The 22,221-nt window shown below is 37.7% G+C and overlaps 2 protein-coding genes and 1 pseudogene across 2 annotated transcripts; all 3 read right to left on the bottom strand.

The window, feature by feature from the left end:
- Nucleotides 1-5,594: 5,594 nt before the first annotated feature.
- Nucleotides 5,595-8,482, bottom strand: LOC107683479 (vicilin-like seed storage protein At2g18540; annotated as a pseudogene).
- An 871-nt stretch (nt 8,483-9,353) lies between these two features.
- Nucleotides 9,354-19,316, bottom strand: LOC107683480 (uncharacterized). Its single transcript, XM_016479537.1, has 5 exons — nt 19,148-19,316; nt 18,676-19,024; nt 18,439-18,608; nt 9,519-12,172; nt 9,354-9,389 (listed from the first exon to the last, which is right to left on the bottom strand). Exons 1-5 carry the CDS (start codon nt 19,314-19,316, stop codon nt 9,354-9,356), a joined length of 3,378 nt encoding a protein of 1,125 aa, XP_016335023.1.
- A 198-nt stretch (nt 19,317-19,514) lies between these two features.
- LOC107683481 (uncharacterized) lies at nt 19,515-21,286 on the bottom strand (the record flags this gene model as incomplete). The annotated part of the gene is made up of 5 exons (XM_016479538.1): nt 19,515-19,829; nt 19,918-19,998; nt 20,110-20,157; nt 20,506-20,829; nt 20,918-21,286. Coding segments are annotated over 5 exons (878 nt in total), but the record flags the coding sequence as incomplete, so codon positions are not given.
- Between the last annotated feature and the right edge of the window lie 935 nt (nt 21,287-22,221).

Here is a 22,221-nt window from a genome sequence, read left to right on the forward strand (position 1 = left end):
CACTCGAGGTCGGACTCGGAGACACGGCGTTAGGCAAAACTTAACTCAGAACACGAAACTCTCAACGGAAAAGAAAATAAATTAAAGTAGAAGAATAGAAGTAACGAGACTAGATGGTTTTCTTCTCATCGTGGCTAAGTAGCAGCGGGTGTGCAGGTCGAAGCACGCTGGAACGGCGCTTGAAGAACGCAAAAGTAATGGCAAAAAGCCATGACTAAAAAAGCATAACTAAAAAGGTGGCTTGATGGTGTCCAGAGTATTTAAACCGGGTTGTTGGCCACCTCCCAAATGGTGTCTTGAAAATTGACAATCTCTTTGGAATCGTCAATAAGTGTTCTTTTGCTTTAATGCTGTGAGCTGCTCAAAGCTGCTAGTTGGTGGACTTGCTTCAGACTCGTGGCTCCAGGGTATCTTGGACAGATTTATGACGTCTTGGGCCTCATTGTGGAATTCGGCTCTTTGGGTTGTTCAACACCAATCTGATCGAATCTTAAAGGGGTCATATGATGCTTTTTTAAGGGGCGTGTTAGAACGAGCCGTTTTAGGGGGGCGTGGCAGAGTCTTAACTTTGATAAAGAATATCTCTGGTTTTGAGACTTTAGTCTTTGCAACTTCAGGGATCTTATCTATGCACAATCAGCTTGTAACACTCCAAAGAGAAAGGAAAACTTGAAATCGCATCATATGACCCCTTTAAATGGTCTGAGTCGGTCTGATACCCTACAATTTGATGCTTCATCTAGATTATTCAACAGCTCTAAATATTTATCCTATTACAACAAATCTAAATCTGCTTGAAGCTTTATAACCTTCAGCCTCATTAATGAAGAATGAAGAATAAACATCAACCTCTTTGCTCTTCAGTATCTTCAGTGTGTTTCATTCTGCAGGGTTTGTGGGAGGAGCTTCACTGAACATGAATATGCTGTGTATAAAAGCAGATTTGAGAACATCAACAATAAATCAGTTACTGAGTTTTTTTTATTTTTTTTTTACTAAATTTAAACCTTTAAGCATTAATGTAAGTGATTGTAAATCATTATATCACTATATTAAAAGAAAGTGTCGAAACAGAGCACATCAGTTTAAAATTCTCATTCAGTAACACTGCACTCACAAATGTGGTAATTCACACATTCTATACATTTCTGTTTTCTATCTTTCTGTTGTTAACATTTCTATCCATATTTTTTTCCATTCTGCACCCAGTATTAGCATACAAGATTATATCCGTCTAGAAATATAGAAAAAATATAATGTTAATTCTTCTAAATATAAATAATAGTAAGAATGGAAAATTAAAGCACAAACAGAAATTTTACGACACCCATCTCCATTAACAACTACAGGTAAATAAATAACTACACTAGAGCACACAATATATAAACATAGTTTACTTTTCTAATAACTACATTGCAATAAAGTAATTAATTTATGAACATGTTATAGTTTTATATGTGCAGAAACTGACAGTGATCATAAAATACTCTTTAAACAGAAAGAGTACCACAAAGCACAATTTTGTTTTATGTTCCCAGTGTCTATATCATGAATCTCTTAACATATATTTAAAATGTCCCACGTGGCTAATTATATAGGCTCAATATGAAGTATTTAGCAGTATATGTTCTTAATTTTAACCATGTAAAGTAACTATAACAAATTTGATCTGCCAAAGGCAAATGTCAGAGAAATAACACTATAAATAAATCACAGCAGCGATATTGTTATTGTTTCGCATTCATTCCCCTCACAGATCACGAGACATTCAGTAACAGCAGCATTATCACTCCAAACACGAAAATACAAAACACAAACTCGCTCAGGTCTGAATGAACTCGACATGTTTTCCTCACAGGATTGTTGTCTGCTGTTCTAAGTTTTAATTAAAGTCAGCAAACACACTAACAGCGCTGTACTCGATGAAAACGAAGCAGAAACGCCCTCGTATATTGTTGTATAAACGTACTGTGTAAATTATATTTTATAATTGTGTACATAAGCGAAATACCGTGATCTTCTTCTTCTTCTTCTTCTTCTTCTTCTAATAACGTTTTATGGCGGATGGCAAACCAACTTCTGGTGCATTTACCGCCACCAAATACCGTGATCTGCTCACCGCTCCTCAGAAGACTCGCCGCTGAGGGAAGAGCGAACGCGCGCTAGTGATGACGTCGTCGCCTCGAGGCGGGATCAACGGCAAATCATCAAAAAGCGCCAAATGCAATTTAAAACGACAAAACATCTATATAACAACACATCAAACAAAGATAAGGGTTGCTACGGTTAGACAAACAACCTTGTTACTTGACTCGACGCTGCTGCTGCGTCTGAAAGCTAGTGCGGTTAAAGTGCATAAGTTACTTTTTTTTTTTCAAAACGAATATATAACCTTGTATAACAATACCATATGAAAAGTTAATGCAGGATTTCAAATCTTTTACAAGATATGAGGGCACAAATTTAGCAGAAAAATTGACAGTTTCCTTGACAGTTGTAAAAAAAAAAAACCGCAGTAACCGCAGTTCATTATTATTAACACAGACCTCACGCGCTTTAAAGTGTGGTGGATTCTGATTGGCTTAGTGTTAATTTTGTCAGCAATTTTTAATTTAGCCTTAGTCCTGTGTCAAATGCAACTTTTAGTTTGTATCATATTTAGTCAACTTGTCCTGTTTTAGTTTTAGTCAACTAAATGTCTGATAATTTTAGTCAGTGGAAACTTGACAGTCTTACTGTATAATGGTTAAAATTATGAAAAAAATATATATATTTTGCTCAATTTTAATTGCAATGATTGTTGTCATTTGGGAAATTTATTTTTACGCTTCATCAGAAGTTGCTCTTTCACCAATAAGCACAAATCAATAGAATATCATGGTTTATTTTATAATTCCTTACAGTAATTCCAAATTGCATTCATGTTTCTCTTTTAAAACAACGGCAAAAATACGTATTGCTGCACAGAGCTTGCGTAAGTAACGTTTCAATCAGCAAACAGCACAGTCGAGATCCCTGACACAGCACAGACTGCTGAATTACACTTTCATTGAAGCAGAATACCTCAAATGGAGATCGCTGAACTCCAGCTTACGTGTACAGTATCTCTGTGTTTCAGATCACGGCGCCTCCGCAGAGAGAGCATGTGTGAATGGTTGCCAGATTGTATAAAGCAAAAAGCTGTGAAGAGTATGTATCCGTTTAACAGAAAAGCTCTGATTGGGGGATTTGAGGTCTTGATATCTGGCAACCGCAAAGTTGAACGCTCTCATAATAGAGTCTTGTATAGCAGTCAGAAATGTTTTGGCTCCACTTTTTTCAACAAAAATAAAAAGGTTTTGGTAAAGTTTTTGTTCCTTTAACTACATTTTAGTCTCATCTTATTTCGTCAATGATATTGCATGTTCATTTAGTCTCAGTTATCGTGTAATGGCCTTATTATCGTCTAATTTTCGTCAGGGGAAAAAAAAGCTGGTTGACAAACATTTTTGTCATAGTTTTCGTTGACGAAATTAACACTTAGATTGGCTGTCAATGTTTTTATTGTTCATCAGCTGGAAAAATTAGTTCTGAAAGAGATTCTAATGATATTGTTCCTCTGTGTCATTAAATGTTAAATAGCTGCGGTGTGGACTCATCCTTGATGTGAAGAGGCCTTTAAACTGCTTACAACAATACCGGCAGCATGTAATCATATTTAGAATAATTCATATTAATATAGCTTGCTATCGAAGATAAAGCTTTTTCTAATGCTGCTTTCCTCTCATTCCGTTAAACTTACACACAACATTCTGCCTTTCTCTGCCTGATTCTCTTCATCTTATTCCTTTACTCCCTCTCTCATGTTCTTTTGTGATTTGTTGTGAGAAGAAAAAGAGTTTCAAGATGGCTTTTTCTCAGACTCTGAATCTGATGAATACAAATGAACTCAGGAGCCTGCTAGAGTTGCCAGGGAACATGAGCTTGAAGTATATAATTGCATCTGTTTTAATGTATGTGTTTAAACAACAATAATAATTAAACATGGGGTCAATAGGTATTTTCTTGTTTTAGAACTGAAGACCAAAAACATAAAAGAAAGCCCACACAGAAAATACAGAAAACTGAAAAGATGCATACTGTATTTCCATTTGTATGTCTGTATTCAAGCAATGCAGTTATATGTGGTACAGCATTTGATGTTGATCTCTCAAAGGACTCTTCGAGTCAGCAGTTATAATTTTTCACATACACATCTTTTTATAGCTCCTAGAATGAGCAAATAAGCTGTACCATCATTTCTGGAATTTGGGCAGGAAATGACTGAATATGGTGAGAACTGATTTGTTATGAGAGCTTGTATCATGTTCTCATTTTCTACTTGTACAGAAAGACTGAATCAAGAGGTAGAAGAGGTACTGAAAACACTTGGTCAGTTTGCATGACCCATTCTAAAGTGCAGCACTGCAGCCTGAACGCATCTGTTATCTGCTGTGAAGACTGTATTCCCGAAAACTTCACAACTGAACAACTGAGAGCTAGCTGTGGAGGGATTCTTTTGGCCCACACCTCCAACAACCTCCAACAGGAATCAATGGTAAGTCCAGTGCAACAGTTATAGATAATAATATTATATACTGTTTATTGATTTACAACACCCTAAATTATTTTGTCACTCTGATGTATTTTAGGATCAGTCAGTGCAAGTTTCGTTCAGTTGAAACAGCTCAGACTTATATTTTAGTCTGGGACTAGACTTAAACCTTAAAGCTAAATTTTGTAAACAATACATATAATTACCATGATTGTTTTAATTAAATACTGCTGTAGAATTATGCATGCAATATGAAAAAGTCAATAGGTAATGAGTCAGAACAGTGTCATAATAATAAAATAACATTATTGTGGGTGATTAATATAATAATTTTGTTTTTTTTCATCCTTAATAAACTAGCTACAGCTTGTCCAAAATGCAGCTGCTAGAATCCTCACCAGGTCAAGGAAATATGATCAGACTACCTATGAATTTCAGTATCAATTAAAAAGTATTGCTAGTTACTTATAAGGCCCTAAATGGGTTAGCTCCTGCTAACTAGTCTTATATCACGCTACATTCAATAATGCTCCCTAAGGTCACGAAAGTTTTGGTAGTACGGTAGTAAGGAGGTAGAGCTTTTCTGCATTTGGCTCCTAAGCATTCACGTAATGTATCTCATAACCTGTACTTTAGTTATATCTGATCAAATGCACATTTCCATTCTCTGTTTGAAACAACTGAAACAGCAGCTACGCTAATTATTCTCTATCTGCTAATAACTAGTATTTCATGCTAGTAACTAACTGCATTAACTGCATGTAACTGTACAGTCTGCCATGTAGACTTTACTTTGACAGTCACCGCTGATAACAGTTTTCAGTTTGTAATGTAGAAACATGCCGTTTCTGTAAAGCTGCTTTTAAGCTATACTTATTGTGAAAAGCGATATTCAAATAAACATGATTTTTTTTTCCAAGAAAACAATCCCAATCAAATGGAATCCCATTAAAAAAAGAAACGACAGAAATCAAAGTTTCAGGTATGTAACTAATATATATATATATATCTATATATGCTTTTAGAAATATGACTGATGGGCACAGCCTGATTTATTTTTCAGTATTTCAGTTTTGTTCAGTAGCTCTTTTATTTCTTCTTCTTTCTGGACCTGCAGGAGTTTTTCCAGTAATTCGTATTGTTTCTGATGTTCATGAGCTGCTTTTTTCTCTCTCTCTGAAATCATTCAGTTCTTCTGCTTGTTTTCTGGATTCATCTTCATGTTTCTTCTTCATCTCTTTCATTTCCTCTTCAGAGTGTCTGTCTAACGTCATCTTTCTCTTCTCTTTCTTTACTCTCCTTCTCTTCTCTTGATCTCTTCTTCTTGCTCTTGTTTCAGGTCTTCAGTTATTTTCTTCCATCTATTTCTCTCTTCTTCTCGTCTCTCATCATCTTCTCTTTTTCTTCTCTCCCTCTCCTCTTTTCCCTCTTGCTCCAGCCATTCATAATGTCTTTTTATTTCAGCTTTCTTTTCTTCATATCCTCTCTTTCTGTCTCTCTTTCTCTATCTTCTGTCTTTCTTCTTCTCTCTCTCTTTCAAATCTCTTTCTCATTTTCTCCAGTTCTTCTTGTTTTTCTCTCAGTTGTTCCTCATATCTCCCTTTTCTCTCTTCTTCCTCTTGTTCTCTCATCTGTCGTTTCTTTTCATCCTCGCATTCTCTCTGCTGTCTCTTTTATTTTTCTTCTCCATCTCTGTCTCTCTTTCTCTTCTTCTTCATTCCTCCGTTTCTTCTCAAATCTCTCTTTTTAGTTTCTTCTTCGTTTCATTCGTAATTCTGCTCTTGTTCATGTTCATATTTTCTTGATCTTGTCTGTATCTCTCTTCTTTCTTTCTGTTGTCTTCTTCTCTTTCTTTTTGCTGTTTTTCATACTGTGATCTCTGATTTTCAATCTCTCTCTTCTTCTCTTGTATTTTTTAATAATATTCAGCTCTTAGTTTTTCCTCTTCTGATCATTTCTGGTTTTCGATCTCTTGTTTCTTCTGTTCTATTTTCTCTTTCTCTTCAAACTCTTTTCTGAGTTTTGTCTCTTTTTCTCTCAGTTGATTCTGCATTTTCATTCTCTCCTCATCTGCGCTTTGTTTCTCTTCTTAATGGAATGCTAAGGGGTTAAAATCATTTAGGAATTACATGGAGAACATCTAGAAATGGTTGTCAGATTGCAGGTGTTGTAATTACTTTAGTTATACCTGCTGAGAAGCTAAAAAGAGGGAAAATCTATAGACTCGTTTGACTAATTATTGACAATCACAGAGCAGTCAATGTTTGCTCACATAGCAAAATCTTTTTAGTCTAAAAAAAAAATTAATTAAAATAAGATTCAGGCCCTTCATAGATATGACACATTTAAATATTGTTCACTTTATTTAAAAATATCTTATTAGAAGTAATAATTGTATCTATTTAATAAGTCTGACATAAAACGTGTAAATAGTGTCATCTATTACATTTAATTACATTTATCTAAACTCAGTTCAGTTATATTTGGGAAAGGGTGCGAGATGAGCTCCAACGAACAGTGTGCGACCGCCATTTTCTTATTCTGTCATCTGAAAAACAGATTTCCGGTCAGGAGATATTCTCAGGTATAACTCAAAAATGAAGAAAGTACACTGATATGTTTTTGGGATTTCTAGGCACTATTTTTCATGTTTAATCTTAATTTCTCACAACTAGTGTGTATTTTCCTGCCGCACTAACCAACATCTCCGAGGGGTGTAAACTTTTTGAATACAATGAACATGGCAAATTTAACTTATTTTGCCTTCTGGCAAACATGTATATATTTTATGTAGCTTCTGAGCAATAGTCATAAAAAAATAAAAAGAATAAATAATCAAAAAAGGTAACACCGCAGTATTAAGAGTCAAATGTACAGTATGTAATCATTTGAACTGGTTCACAGTAACAGTGTTAGTTTGCCTTCTGGACTACATGTAAACATATGTTATATTTACATTACCATTAAAAAGTTTTAGAATGGTAAGAATTTTGTATTTTTTTTATGCAAGTAAAAAACGCAATCAAGATTGAACAGCTCATCAAGACTGATTGTATCTGATAATAATCAGAAATGTGTCTTTAGGAGCAAATCAGCATATTATACTGATTTCTGAAGATCATGTGACACTGAAGACTGGAGTAATGATGCTGAAAATACAGCTTTGATCACAGAAATACATTACAGTTTAACAGAGATTCACACATCATTTTTTAATTTATATTGTACAATAATGCTATTTTTGATGCATTTTGGAATAATGGATGAATTTACATGGGGCTACTGGACACCTCCAACCAAGTTTAATTTCTAAACGTCTTTCAGGTTTAGTGTATTTATTACTCACTATAAGTGTTACACTATTTCCATGTTGTTATATATTGAAAATCAAATGAATAAAGTATTGAACTAATTATGAATGAAAAAATAATTTACATTTAAAATGTAAGAATACTTACAGTATGACTGAATGTTCTGCTGTAACTTTTTGATTCTGCTCTCCATTTCACTCAGTTCTTTCTTGTGTTGTTCTTCCAGTTCATGTCTGGCTCTGTTCTCTTGAGCTTTCACATACATCTGAGGTGAATACGGTTCAGTCTTCATGTTTTCTATATAATCCAGTAGTTCTGGGATCTGTCTGGAGTATTCAGGTTCCTTTAACCCCATCACTCTGTACTGACCTCCACAGAGACTGATTAACCTCTGAGATTCTGGGCTGCATTTGACAAATCCTTCAACAGTGAGCTCTGTTGTGAAGAGCAGTATGAAGTGCTCTCTGGAGTCAAATATCTTCTGGATCTTCTCTATTTCTGCTTTGTCTCCATCAGTCAGTGGACCAACAGAAACAATGAGGAGGAAAGCATGAACTCCAGGATCACAGAGAGACACACAGCAGAGAGTCTGATGCATCACGTCCTCCTCTGAGAGACGACTGAGAGCTGGAAGCTCCAGCAGACTGATTAGACGATCATGAATCTTCTCCTCTTTCTTCACACACTCTTTACTGCTGGCGTTCTGATGTAAACGAATGACCTTTTTCCCTCTTATTAGTTTTGATAAGGAGCTCTTCAGTATTTCACCACTTCCACACAGCACCAGATTCAGCTTCTGTTTTCCAGTGAGATGTACGTTTCCTTAGTTCAACAATAAAATGTGTTACTAGAGCCGTTCAGTCAGACTAAAACATTTACATGAGTTTTAACATATGGAATGATTGCAATAGTCCAGTTAAAAGTTACATATATACAAACATAATTATCTGATATGCTGCAAAAAAAAAAAAAATGACAAGATGTCAATCTAGTATATGATTATAAACAACCTATTTAAAAATAGTCTTGTAGGCACTATTCTATATTTACGTTTATAAACTTATATTGTTTAACCAATGTGAGCATATTAGTACTGAGAACTTATTTTACTTGACATAATCATCAGGAGTTAGTCTTATTCACTGATCTCATCCAGTGTTGTAATCTCTTGTAAAAGTGCATCACATTACTAACACACTTCAGTCACACCACTGATACTACAGCAATCAATTATTGTGAAAGATTTCTAAGCACACATGCACAAACAAAAGTTTTGAACTATGGCAGAACTTAGACACACACAGTCATCAAGAATCAGCATATGAAGCTCAACAATGGTGACAATAATAATAATAATAATAATAATAATTTATAGTCAAGTTGAGTTAGTTAGTTAGTTAATGGCACTGCTGGTTTATGTCCAAATGCAAAAAAAGTCATTTAAAAATGTAGGAAAATAATAGATGATATTACTTACCCATAACTGCTGGTTTCTTGTTCTTTTGCTGAAAGACACATTTGATTCTAATTAGCAACTAATTAAATGATGAAGGGAGAAGTTATAAAGTACTCTGGATTACAGTAAAGCTGTATGTTATTCTCATCAGCTGATACTTGATGAATGATCGTCATACCTCTGCTGTGACTCTGATCACATCACTGTCTATAGTGTAGTTGAGTTTCCCCAGCGCTGCACATTTGATCTCATACTCAGCTTCTTCTCTCAGATCAGTCAGAGTAACTGTGTCTTGATCCTTCAGCACAGCTTCAGAGTCCTGCTTCGCTTTATACAGTAACCTGAGCTCCACTGTAGCAGGACATGATGGAGGAACCACCTTCAGAACCACACTCTGACCTTTGAGCTCTTCAGTGACCGGACAGACTGGTTTGGACGGAGGAGTGAAGCAAACAGCATCATCACATCCATGTTCATACAGCAGAATGCAGGAACCAGGATGATTTTTGTGGTCTATTGAGGAAACAATAAATTTAGTGGACTGACTGTTGTGTAATAACATCAGCTCCTTAAACATGATTAAATGTTCTCTCATTTTCTCCCTGATGTTTCCAGTGAGCCACGTCAATACTCGAGGAGATGTTTTTGCATTCTTCTTTCTGGATGTTGTTTGAGCTTTCAGGTAATGTTCTTGTTCAGAAAGCAGCTCGTCTGGCCGCTCAAGGGAACTAAACGTGTAGCAAACCATATTCTTTACCTTAATATTTGACAAAACTGTATCTAAGCTTGTGTTCACTTCAGCTCCGATGTCCAATATCTGTTGAAGAAATGCCCCAAATGTCTTTAATTCTTTTTCTTTCTCTCTGATCCACTCCATGAGATCGTGTGTGTTAAATGGAGACTCCTCATGAGCTTGTAGAAGATTGGTCAAAGCACAAGTCTCTTCTTCACAGGATTGAACTGACTGGATCAGCGACTGACTTCTATCTTTGAAATCTTGTCTGTAGGTTTGGCAGAATCGCTTCATATCTTCAATCTTCTTGTGAAATGCACTAAATGTGTTTGTCCTGGTGTCTTTCAAAAGGTCACTGCACTTGTTTTCAGTCAAGCTCAGATTTTTAATCACAGAATCTATTTTCATGATGATCTTCTCAATGACCCGTAGATGGATGACGTCACTGTCTATAGTGCAGTTGAGTTTCCCCAGCGCTGCACATTTGATCTCATACTCAGCTTCTTCTCTCAGATCAGTCAGAGTAACTGTGTCTTGATCCTTCAGCACAGCTTCAGAGTCCTGCTTCGCTTTATACAGTAACCTGAGCTCCACTGTAGCAGGACATGATGGAGGAACCACCTTCAGAACCACACTCTGACCTTTGAGCTCTTCAGTGACCGGACAGACTGGTTTGGACGGAGGAGTGAAGCAAACAGCGTCATCACATCCATGTCCATACAGCAGAATGCAGGAACCAGGATTATACACCATTTCCTTTGAGGACACAATAAATCTGGCTGGTTTACGGTCTTTCGAATCAATTAAGTTCTTAAATATCTCCAAGTTTCTCCTCATAGTCTTTTGGATCTCAGCAGTGAGCCAAGACTTTTGCTTTGAATCAGGGATCTTCTCATCAGTTTCTCCTTGTGTTGAAGGACTCAGATAAGAAGTCTGTTGAAAAAGCAGCACATCTGAGCAGTCCAGTGATGTGAATGTGTAACTCACCAGATTCCCGACCTCCAGATCCATCAAGATGGCGTCTATGTTGACTTCCACCTGTGCACCAAAATCCTTCAGCTGTCTGAGGAGTATTTTAATGATCTCAGACTCTCTTTCTCTCTCTTTCAGCCATTCTGCAAGATCTCTTTCTCTGAATGGAGATTCATCATGTTCTTGTAGAAGATCAGTCAGGTCAGTTTCCTTCATCGCGTCTCCACGGATGTTTGGCAGCAGAGAGCCCAGTTTCTTCACCAGTCTCAACTTGTAGCTGTAGCAGTTTTGCTTCATTTGCAGTATCTTATCATGAAATGCAGCAAAAGTCAGAGCGGGAGAGTCTTCTAGAAGATCACTGCATTTCATCTCAGCTGTATTTAAACTCTCAATCACTGATTCAGTGTCTATGATCTGATCCATGCTGATGTCTTTATGAAGTTTTGAAGCTCTTGAGTGAAGTTTGTCCAGAGGATAAAGCCAAACTCTCAGAGGAACCGCCAACTCTTGGTTTTCTTTCAGCAGTTTTGGAAGATCAGCAAAAACCTTCAATGCATCTTCAAAAGAGGTCGGGTTAGACGGCAGCTGAAAGTCGCCATAGAATGTGCATGTGAAGTTTTTGACTGCAGTTTTCTGATTCTCATTCACACTAATTTCAGCATTTGCACCTACTGAAACAATGCCTTGTAGTTTCTCAAGAGCCACTTTTACTTCTCCTTTTACTGTTTTTTTGTCCTCGTCTGAGGAAACCTCTCTGTCAAATACAAAACATGCATCTGCTCCATAAAGTATTGCTGTCACTACGTGTGTGCCTATATCATTGTCATCAGCAGCAATACTTCCAGAAGACAAATGGTTTGTGATCAGTTCTTCAAATCGGCTTGTTGAATGATAATGTAGCGTCAGTCTCTGCTGTTTGAAAGACGTCTTGGTGTCTTTGAGATACTTTGCTGCTCCACTAACATGGATGAGATCACCTAAAAAACTCCGTTTCAATTCACCGTCAATATTTAGTAATCTGGATTTGTCCTTAATGGAGTCTGAAGCTGTGACATTGAAATCAGTATTAATTTGAGGACGAGAGCAAATATTCTGCTGCAGCTGCTCTTTATTCCAAAGTCTGACCCCTGTAACAGGACAAATATGAATTTATTACAGTCTGTCCTTTTCACATTAATCTTAACTCTGGTTTATAATTCAGAAATCGTTTCATATTCCTTCGGTATAGATTATTTTTAGGCTGTAAAAAATAAAACCTACAGAATTCACAGCAGCCTTCTTCGTGTATTTTTATTCTGTGTCATAAACCACTTCAGTAACACTTTACAGTAAGGTTTACATTAGTTAACTACTTTAGTTAACATGAACTAAACATGATCAATACTTCTACAGCATTTATTACCCTTACTTAATGTCAATTTCAACATTTACTAATGCATTATTAAAATCAAAAGTTGTGCTTGTTAACATTAGTTAATGCACTGTGAATTAACATGAACTAACAATGAACGGCTGGATTTTCATTAACTAACATTAACAAAGATGAATAGATACTGTAATAAATGTATTGTCCATTGTTTGTTCATGTCATACATTAACTAACATTAACTAATGGAACTTTATTGTAAAGTGTTAGCACCGCCTCCTGGTTATCAATGTGTTTTAGCAGGATTCTTCACTCACCTTCTCTGTCCTTCAAAGCGCTTTCAGTTTATTTCCATTGGAGAAGCAGAAGTTGTCTTTTGTCTCTAGATTAATATATTAACTTTCTCGTGAAAACTTTCAAATAAGTTCGTGATTTTATTTCCGTGCTGGAAAAAAAACCTGATTTTATTTCCGTACAAGCCGGTCAAATTCAAAGTTTCACTTTCTGTTCATTAACTCCTCCCATTTAAACATAGGCTACACACACACACACACACACACACACACACACATACATATCAATCTATTTGCCAATTGACTTAAGTCATTGGATACTTGTTTTGAAAGTGACCAAAATATTAATCTAATAAATAGATTTAGATTATATTAGGACTGGCCATCGGGAGCACCAGGCGAATTCCCGGTGGCCTGGCGGCTGATTTGGCCTGCTGCCCTGTTTTTTTTGTTTTTGTTGTTGTTGTTGTTTTTTTTAGTTAGTATTATTAATATTTTATATTTTTGCCTTCTCAATGTATCAAAGTGATAATTTCCTATTTTGTCATACGATAATAAACCGATAATAAATCATAAATCGGTTAGTCTTGACTGGCAGCCCTGGGCTATAGGAACCGGCTCATGTCTGTTCAACGGTTTCGAAGAGAGTCGATGCGCGGGACTCGATGAAGGAGAGGACGCGGCCAAAAGAAGCAGCAAAATGTAGCAAAAATGCCTGTTCAGGGCTTCAGGTGCAGGTCAGTTTCATCTGTAAATACGCTAAAGAGTTTTGTCTTAGTTGAGTATTAACCCTTTAAACCCGCCGGCGGGACACCACCCACGAGAAAAAAATAAAATTACTAAGCAACCCCTGAATGGAATAACACAAAAAATATCATTTTAAAGCTTAGAATCTCAGCTTTTTAATGAATGTAATTATTTTGATGAACTCTTGATGAACGAGTGTTTAGCAGTCCCTCTAACCCCCCACCCCCTCAGAGTCTGAGCTTTACAATGCATGTAGCCACTTTGATTAACTCCAAAGCAGTGCCGAGTTATTTGCTGATAAATTACAAAAAAAAATATATATATATATTTACAAAATATATTTTTTTTTTTGTGCCATGCACTCTAATATGTAAAAAAATATCATACAGCTCCGATAGTCATGTGTCATATGTCATTTGAAAGGTCTCATCGAGTAGAATAAAACAAACAATTGTTTGGGGCTTTTAAACTGCTAGCACCTGTTAGGCTATCGGGCACCCTATTTTTAACATATTCAGAATACTGTTCTAAAGGACATCATTATCGATTGGAAAGTTACATTAATACATTTAGCAGACAGATATTCTCATGGATTTATTGTATAGGAAGGGAGGGAGCTTGAGCAGACAGCAACACAAAAATATCACAGCCTAATAATGCAATAGTGTGTTCAGTATTAGGATTTTTCAAAAAAGATATTGTACTGATTTTGACTTTTAGGCACTTTAGAAAATTGTTTTGATATGTTTGAATGAAATATAGGTTTGTTAAATCTCGGGTATTTAAGTCATTTTAAGATAAATGACATTCTGTGATTACAAATTGCAATGAGGTGGTTGCCTTGCAACAAGGTGGACACAGTTCTGTTCATAACAGTAGACCTGCTGGTCAAGAAGTGACAGGTACAATAAAAATGGGGGAGAGACAGAGATATTGGGGAAAATGAAGAAAAGTAAAAAGGGAAGTGAAGGTGCAGTTCAAGAGACAACCTTTAAATATTTTTCACGGCCCCAGGCCAATGATTTAGACCTTTTTATGTGATGGCCATTTAAATAATAGTATTATCTGTGGTTTCAGAATTTGTAGTGGGTCAATAGGCTATATATAGAAAAAAGAGGCCAGAATGATACCTTTTGGGGTACAACAGCTTGTCACTGGAGCAGAACCCTTAAAACTGACGTCTTTTTGCCTTTTACTCCTAATAGGTAAATATTAGTATATATGTGTACAAATTACTGGCCTCTTTTTTTCTGTGTGGCCTGGATGTGTGAGATTTCCCGGCCTGAAATTGCATCCCAGTCCGGCCCTGTAGGCTACTATTTAAAACATTTAGCTAAGGTTATATTTATTAAGAATGCTTAAAAAAATAAATAATGTGCATTCAAAGTCATATGGTTATTATATAAAGCAAACTAATAAAACATTTGAAACACGCAAAGCGCTCGGTACTCATATGCTGGGTAAAGATGGTAAATGCAAAGAGAACAGAGCAAAAAATATCTTCAGTCACATGTTCTACAAACAATTGCAGGCGTTTGTCAGTACAAAGAAAAACGTTGTACGGTATAGCCTATTATGTTATGTACGTTTGCAACATAATTTTTTTAGATAGAATGTTAAGTATTTACAGAAAATTCCACTCATGAACACTGAATATGGCCAGTTTTATTTATGGCCAGTCTATTTATGGTGCTAAAATCGATTTGCAATTAAAAGATTCTGAAAGGTTTCAAAGCTTCATAACGAAGCTCGTATTTGTTATGCTTTAATTTCCCACAAGCCCATGTACCTAGAACTCGTTACCCTCTCCCCTGTTGCCCATTACCGGGACTGTTTAAGTGGTGCACTTTAGCTTGTTCATTGCGAAGTCTTGTTCTTGCCATGGCTGACAATTCTGAGCATTCTCTATTTGGTCTGCCTTTTCTCGTGTACTGTCCTGGATTGTTTTCTCACTATTGATTCTCTGCTGCCTGCCTATTGTTTCGCCTGGACATTGTTTGTGATCGTTGAGTCGCCTGTCCCGACCTATTGCCTGTCTGCTGACGTTGAAACCGTTTAGCCTTGCTTGGATATTGTTTTGCTGGATATTGACCCTGCCTGTTTGCACTCTAATTAGCTTTTTAATAAAGCTGCAAATGGATCTCAACCAGACTGACGGCTCATTACAGGGGGAGAGTGGGATCCTTGTCTAGTCCCCCGGTGATGTTAGTCCATTGGTGATGACAGTGGATGAAGGTGATATATACAGAATTTTGATCCAGTTAATGAATGACTCCCCAAAACCAAATCTCTCTAATGTGGAAAACAGGAATTTCCAGTTGACTATCAAAAGCTTGTTCTGCATTCAGAGTAACTATGATGGTTTTTGCTTTTTGAACTGAAGAATAATACATTAAGTTGAAAAGTCTGCATGTATTGGTGGATGCTAGTCTACCTTTAATGAAACCGGTCTGATCTGTATGTATTATAGATGATGTGACCCTTTCTATTCCATGGGCGTTAGCTTGACGGTAATGTTAGGTCTTTATTGGGGTTTGAGGAAAAAGTGAGATTGTGGCTATATCCATATAAGCTGAGAGTTTAGATTTTTGTTGTGATTCACTTATCATTCGGATGAATTATGATAATAAAATGGAAAAGTGTTTGTAGAACTCAGCAGGAGATACATCAGGACCTGGTGCTTTATTGTTCGGCATGAGTTGTAGGGCTGAACATTTCATGTTGTGTTATGGGTGATTCTAGGCAGTTTCTTTGGTGTTCACTGAAATGGTATGTGTGAGGATTTCCAGTCAAGATTTGGATTGTATCATAGTACTGAGACTTATCTGACCGTCATCAATTCGTAGCAGTGAATAACGAGGTATCATATCAATCACAAGTACAGTATGGAGTACCACAAGGCTCAGTTCTAGGACCGTTGCTTTTCATGCTTTACATGATATCTCCCAAGAGTAACATCAAGAATCATGGTGTTAGCTTTCACTGTTATGCTGATGATACTCAGCTCTATATTTCTTCGCGGCCGATGAAACATACCAATTTGCAAAACTAACAAAATGCATAGTTGATATAAAACTCGATGACTAGTAATTTCCTACTGCTAAATTCTGAAAAAAAAATAAATAAATAAAAAAAGTTTTAATTATTGAACCAAAAACCTCTGCATGTAATAACTTAAAACACTTATCAATCACTTGATGGCTGCTCTGGTAAGTCCTTGTCATCAGTAAGAAACCTACGTGTGCTATTTGATAGCAATCTTTCTTTTGAAAACATTTTCCCATCTTAAAAAATATATCTAAATTACGAGCTATGCTCTCAATGTCAAATTCAGAAACGTTAATTCATGCGTTCATGACCTAAAGTTTAGATTATTGTAATGCTTTATTTGGTGGTTGCTCTGCGCAATTAATAAACAAATTTCATCTGGACCAAAATGCAGCAGCTTGTTCTTAATAGAACCAGGAAGTATGACCATATTAACCCGGTTCTGTCAACTCTGCACAAATCTTGCTAATTACTTATAAAGCCCTGAATGGTTTAGCTCCTCAGTACTTGAGTGAGCTCATATCGCATTATAGTCCTTCACGTCCGCTGCATTCTCAAAACACTGGCCATTTGATAATACCTAGAATTAAATCAACTGCGGGCGGCACATCCTTTTCCTATTTAGTGCCCAAACTCTGGAACAATCTCCCTAGTGTTGTTCGGGAGGCAGACACACTCTGTCAGTTTAAATCTAGATTAAAGACTCATTTCTTTAACTTGGCTTACACATAATACACTATCACATTTCTATAATTCAATTCTGTTAAAGGATTGTTAGGCTGCATTAATTAGGACAACCAGAACCGGGAACACTTCCCATAACACCCAATGTACTCGCTACATCGTAAGAAGAATGGCATCTACGCTAATATTAGTCTGTTTTATTCTTATTCCGAGGTCACCGTAGCCATACGGATCCAGTCCATATCCAGACCAGATGGTGGATCAGCACCTAGAGACAACCTCTACAGCCCTGAATGTCAGCAGAGACCATGTCAACTAGATGCGCCCCAGAGACAGATCCCCTGCGAAGACCTCGTCACCTCGACGACCATCGGCACAAGACCACGGGAATCAGACAAGTTCTCTGCACCTGTGTTGCAGCCTGGAATTAAACCACGTCATGCTGGTTTTGTCTGGTCAGAGGAGAACTGACCCCCCGACTGAGCCTGGTTTCTCCCAAGGTTTTTACTCCATTTCTGTCACAGATGGAGTTTTGGTTCCTTGCCACTGCCACCTTGGCTTGCTTAGTTGGAGACGCTTGACTTATTGCACAGACACTATTGCAAGAGAGCTGAACTGGATGATGACATCACCGAATCATCAATGAAGTGACTTTAGCTGAAAAATGACTCTGTTATTGTCTTCTTGTATCACTGACAAACTATTTTCCTGTTTGACACTGTAAAGCTGCTTTGACACAATCAGTATTGTATAAAGCGCTAAACCAATAAAGGTGACTTGATTTGACTTGACTCTGTTGGATAACTGTAGTGTTATATTATATTAACAATGTGTGTGATATCAGCAAATATTTTTATACTCAAACTGTCATGAATAGTCCCAAGAAGACTATTAAAGACTATTAAGAACACTATTTAAAAATATGATAAAAATACCATTAAGTTTATAAAAGAACTCCAAAAGATAGCTAAACTGCGCAACGTGTTAACCACAAACACAAACAATACCAGACAACTAAAAGGTGGAAACAGAGCAACTTAAATACTGAGCAAATTAGGGAAATAATAAACTACACCTGTGCTGATCAAATGAATAACCATGATAACCGAAAGTGGTGGGAAAACTGAACAAAGGACAACAGGAAACTATTGAAAACAAACTAAAAGTACATAACAAAACTAAGAATGAATGTCTGTGACATAACACCCCTCCCCAAAAGGCGTGACCTTGTGCTGTAACCAAAACAAAGACATACAGGAGATGGGAAGGAGGGCGGGAGGGGGCTTTGGTGGAGGTCGAGAAGCAGGTGAAAGGCTGGCAATAACAGGCAGGCTGAACTGTAGAGACTCCACAGAGGAACAGATGGTGGGAGCATTCATGAGAGCGATGACGAGAAGAGTAGCCAAATGGTGGAGACCCAGAGCACTGTGAAGACAACAGCCCACAGTGGAGCCAAGGTGTAGACATTGCCAACACCCTCCACGGGACGAGCGATGGAGACAGAGCTGATGTCAGAGGATCCCAGGGCGATGACAGAAAGCCGATGGCACTGGGTGACACCACTGGCAATGGAGACATAGGCGGAGCCAAGGCGACAAGCATCCGAGGAGGAACCTGAGTGCCTAAGGACTGAGGCGGAGCCAGTGTGACTGAGGACCAAGCCAGGGGAAGGAGGAGCCCGCTGATGTCATGGGGGTGGAGAGACGGAGCACAGTGCAAGGGTCGGATGTCCTTGGCACAGGCAGGGTGACAACTGACCAAGGTGAAGCTGGAGGGACAAGGAAACCCGGTGGAGCCATAAGGCAGAGTGTCTCTGGTGGAGCGGAGGGTGGGAGGAGCCACTGCAGATCCATTCGCCCACAATACGAAGTTGATGTAAGCCTCCAGGGTTTAGGAGGGATCGCTGTGGGGCATGACGAAGCAGAGATCTTCGTCCAGTCCACACCGAAATCACTCTATCAAACAGACGTCGTCGCAGGTGGCATGATGGCAGAGGTCAAGGAAGTCCTCCACGTTTACCTGCAGGTCTCTGCCATACTGGAACAAAAACACTGTCGCTCCTTGCAACAGTTTGTTTCCACACAATAGGGGAACATTAATGGAAGAGGTTTCCAGTCTTGGATTTTGTTCCATTTTTTTTGACACGCATAGTTGTAGACAGACGATGACGAAGAAGATTTGGTTAAAATTCTTCAATAACACACTGAAGAGGTAAATCTAACAAACATAGGCTGAATGTTTCAACTGATGAATTAAGGAGAATGGACAATAAAAGTCTGTGACAATATTGTAATTAACAGACTGTATTGCATCATCAATTAATATGGACTATTAAAACATTTTAAAATTTGAATGTAACAATCAGATGAGTCAAGGATAGAAAATGACCATGTATTAATATTAGGATTTCTGTAAAAACCATTCATGGATATTAAAGGTGCCTGTCTTGCTCGGTTGATCGCTGTATTTAAAATTATATTTAAAACATTCAGTACAGTATGGAAAATATCCACATAAACTGTATGCAAATATCCATAATATCACTGGCATGAAGATAAATCTTGCTGTAATCGGTTATTTGTAGAGCATTTTATTCTGATATTGTATTCAGCACTATTTCCTCTGGGTGCTGTGAGTCCTTCCTCCCTGCAAAATAATTCAACACAAAAGCGTTTACTGAGCTCTCATAAGTGCAGATTGTTCCAGATCAATGTGAATCATCTGAAAAACTCACCAGCTCTTCTTGCACAGATGATCTGAAGAAGAATCACAGTAGGAGCAGCAAACGCTGCAAACTCAACAATAATCACAATCACTGCAGGACAGATGAGAGACACAATCAAGAGAAAACAGAGAGACTCAATCTGTGAAACTGGGAATTAAATCAAAGGAATGAAACGATGAACAATGTAAAGACGTGTAGTACCTCTGAATAATGATCCAGCAGTCCTACTGACTTCAGGTTCTGCTGGATCTGTGATCATATACTGTATGTTACTTCAGTTCAAACATAATGAACATAGAAACAAAACATCATCACATCGCATCATACTTGAGCATCACATCGCAGAAATGATAAATATGTACTGGGCCCTGTGTGAATTTCCACTGCTTCATGAGTCTTATCTATTATCATTTAAGATTTATCTTAGGACCATTTTATGCTCAGAAATAGCACTGGCAAAATATGATTACATAACGCAATTTATACCTTGTTTTTATGCAACCCTTCAGTTTGTGCTGAATGAATTACATTATTAATCCTCATGTCATGTGTCTGTATCAGTCTTCTGAAAGTGAGTTAGGAAAGTTCATTTCTCACCTGAACTCTTGACAGTGTATGTGACTGAGCTCTTGACTTGATCTCTGTGAGTAACATTGCATCTCCACTCTCTGTTGTGATCTTCATTCAGGAGTGTTGTATGCAGAGTGATGATACAGTGATCTGATGAGGATAATATCTGATATCTGGAGTCTGATCTCGTCAGTTTAACACCAGTCTGATTCACCCAGAACAGCTCAATTCTCTCAGAACAGATCCAATCATCACAAGAGACTCGAGGATATGAATACAACTGACAGAAGAGAGTCACAGAGCGGCCTGCACTGATCTCAGTCTGTGAGGATGAGGAGGAGGATGAAGAGACTGAAACACACACAGACTCTTCAATCACCATGTGAGATTAAATTAAGAATTTATTATTTTTAAATTGATCACACAATCATAAAATTACCATGAAGAACATGCAGATAAACACGAGCATCAGTTCCTTGTTTTTGGTGTTCTCCTTTCACATCTGTCCATTGTTGGCAGCTGTAATATCCATAATCTTCTGTTGAGATGTTCCTGATGTTCAGAGAGCAGTCAGGCCCCAGACTCAGTCTCTCATGTCTCTCTGTGTTGTTCTTCTTTTTCCCTAAAGCAATCAGTTCATCTGCTTCTGAATGTCTGAATCTTTTATAGTTCCATGTAGTTGAGTTACAGTCTGGAAGAGCATTATTACAGGGCAGATGGACATCTTCACCAGAACTGATGAACACATGAGCATCATCCACTCCACTGGAACCTGAAACACAAGAACATTTGATACATAAAACCAGGGCTGTAGTACTCGAGTCCGGTCTCGAGACATTTTTCTATCGTCTCGGACTCGTTGGTGTTTGCACTCGGACTTGGTCATTGAACTCGCCAAATGTTCTCGTTGGTCTCGACCGAGTCCATCAATATGCATTTTTTCTCCTTCGAAACAAAACCACATTTGCATGTCGCGCCTGAAAACGCGTGGAAAACGCTAGGCGCGCCGCTTTCTCCTCCTTTCCAAAGCACTCTGTAGCCTGCGCGCTATGCTTGCGCTCCCGTGGCGTCTGCCGTTGCTAAGCATCCATGACCCGCGCTCTCCATGAGAATTTCCTCATATCGTGCAGGACTATTAGAAAGGCAAAATCAATGCAAATCAGTGGATATGTCTGCTATAATGATTTAAAAGGAAATCTGATTGATCTCCTGTTATTCAATTTCAGCACTAATAGAGGATACTGCATTTTATCTTTTCTCCACTACAAGGACAAATATCCACATTTGCATGCTCTTGCTCTTAAAGTGTCTGTCCCTGCATCTTCAGCACCAGTTGAAAGAGTTTTTAGTGCTGGAGGACTTCTTGTGAGGCCCCATCGAGCAAGCCTAGGATCAAACATGCTCTCATCTCTTATATTTCTCAAGTGCAACAATGGACTTCTGTAAAACAGAAAAGAATACTGAGAATGTACAGTATGAGGATTAGATGCAGAGCCAGTCAGGGTCCTGCTATCCCATACTTGCATCCAATTCTGCACTAAAACTGTGTTGGTAATCCCCTGGGGGATTTTGATTTGACTGGTACTCCTGAATGTATATTACATATTATATGGCCTAAGGCAAACACAGACACACACGCATAGCTGAAGATGCACAAACGCATAGCTGAAGATGTTCATAATGTTTATTACTTAGTTCTTTTGTTGAAAATGCTCCTTTGGTTTATTACAAGTAATAAGTTCA

The sequence above is a fragment of the Sinocyclocheilus anshuiensis genome, unplaced genomic scaffold (assembly GCF_001515605.1).
Source record: "Sinocyclocheilus anshuiensis isolate Anshui unplaced genomic scaffold, SAMN03320099.WGS_v1.1 scaffold2604, whole genome shotgun sequence".
NCBI lineage: Eukaryota > Metazoa > Chordata > Actinopteri > Cypriniformes > Cyprinidae > Sinocyclocheilus > Sinocyclocheilus anshuiensis.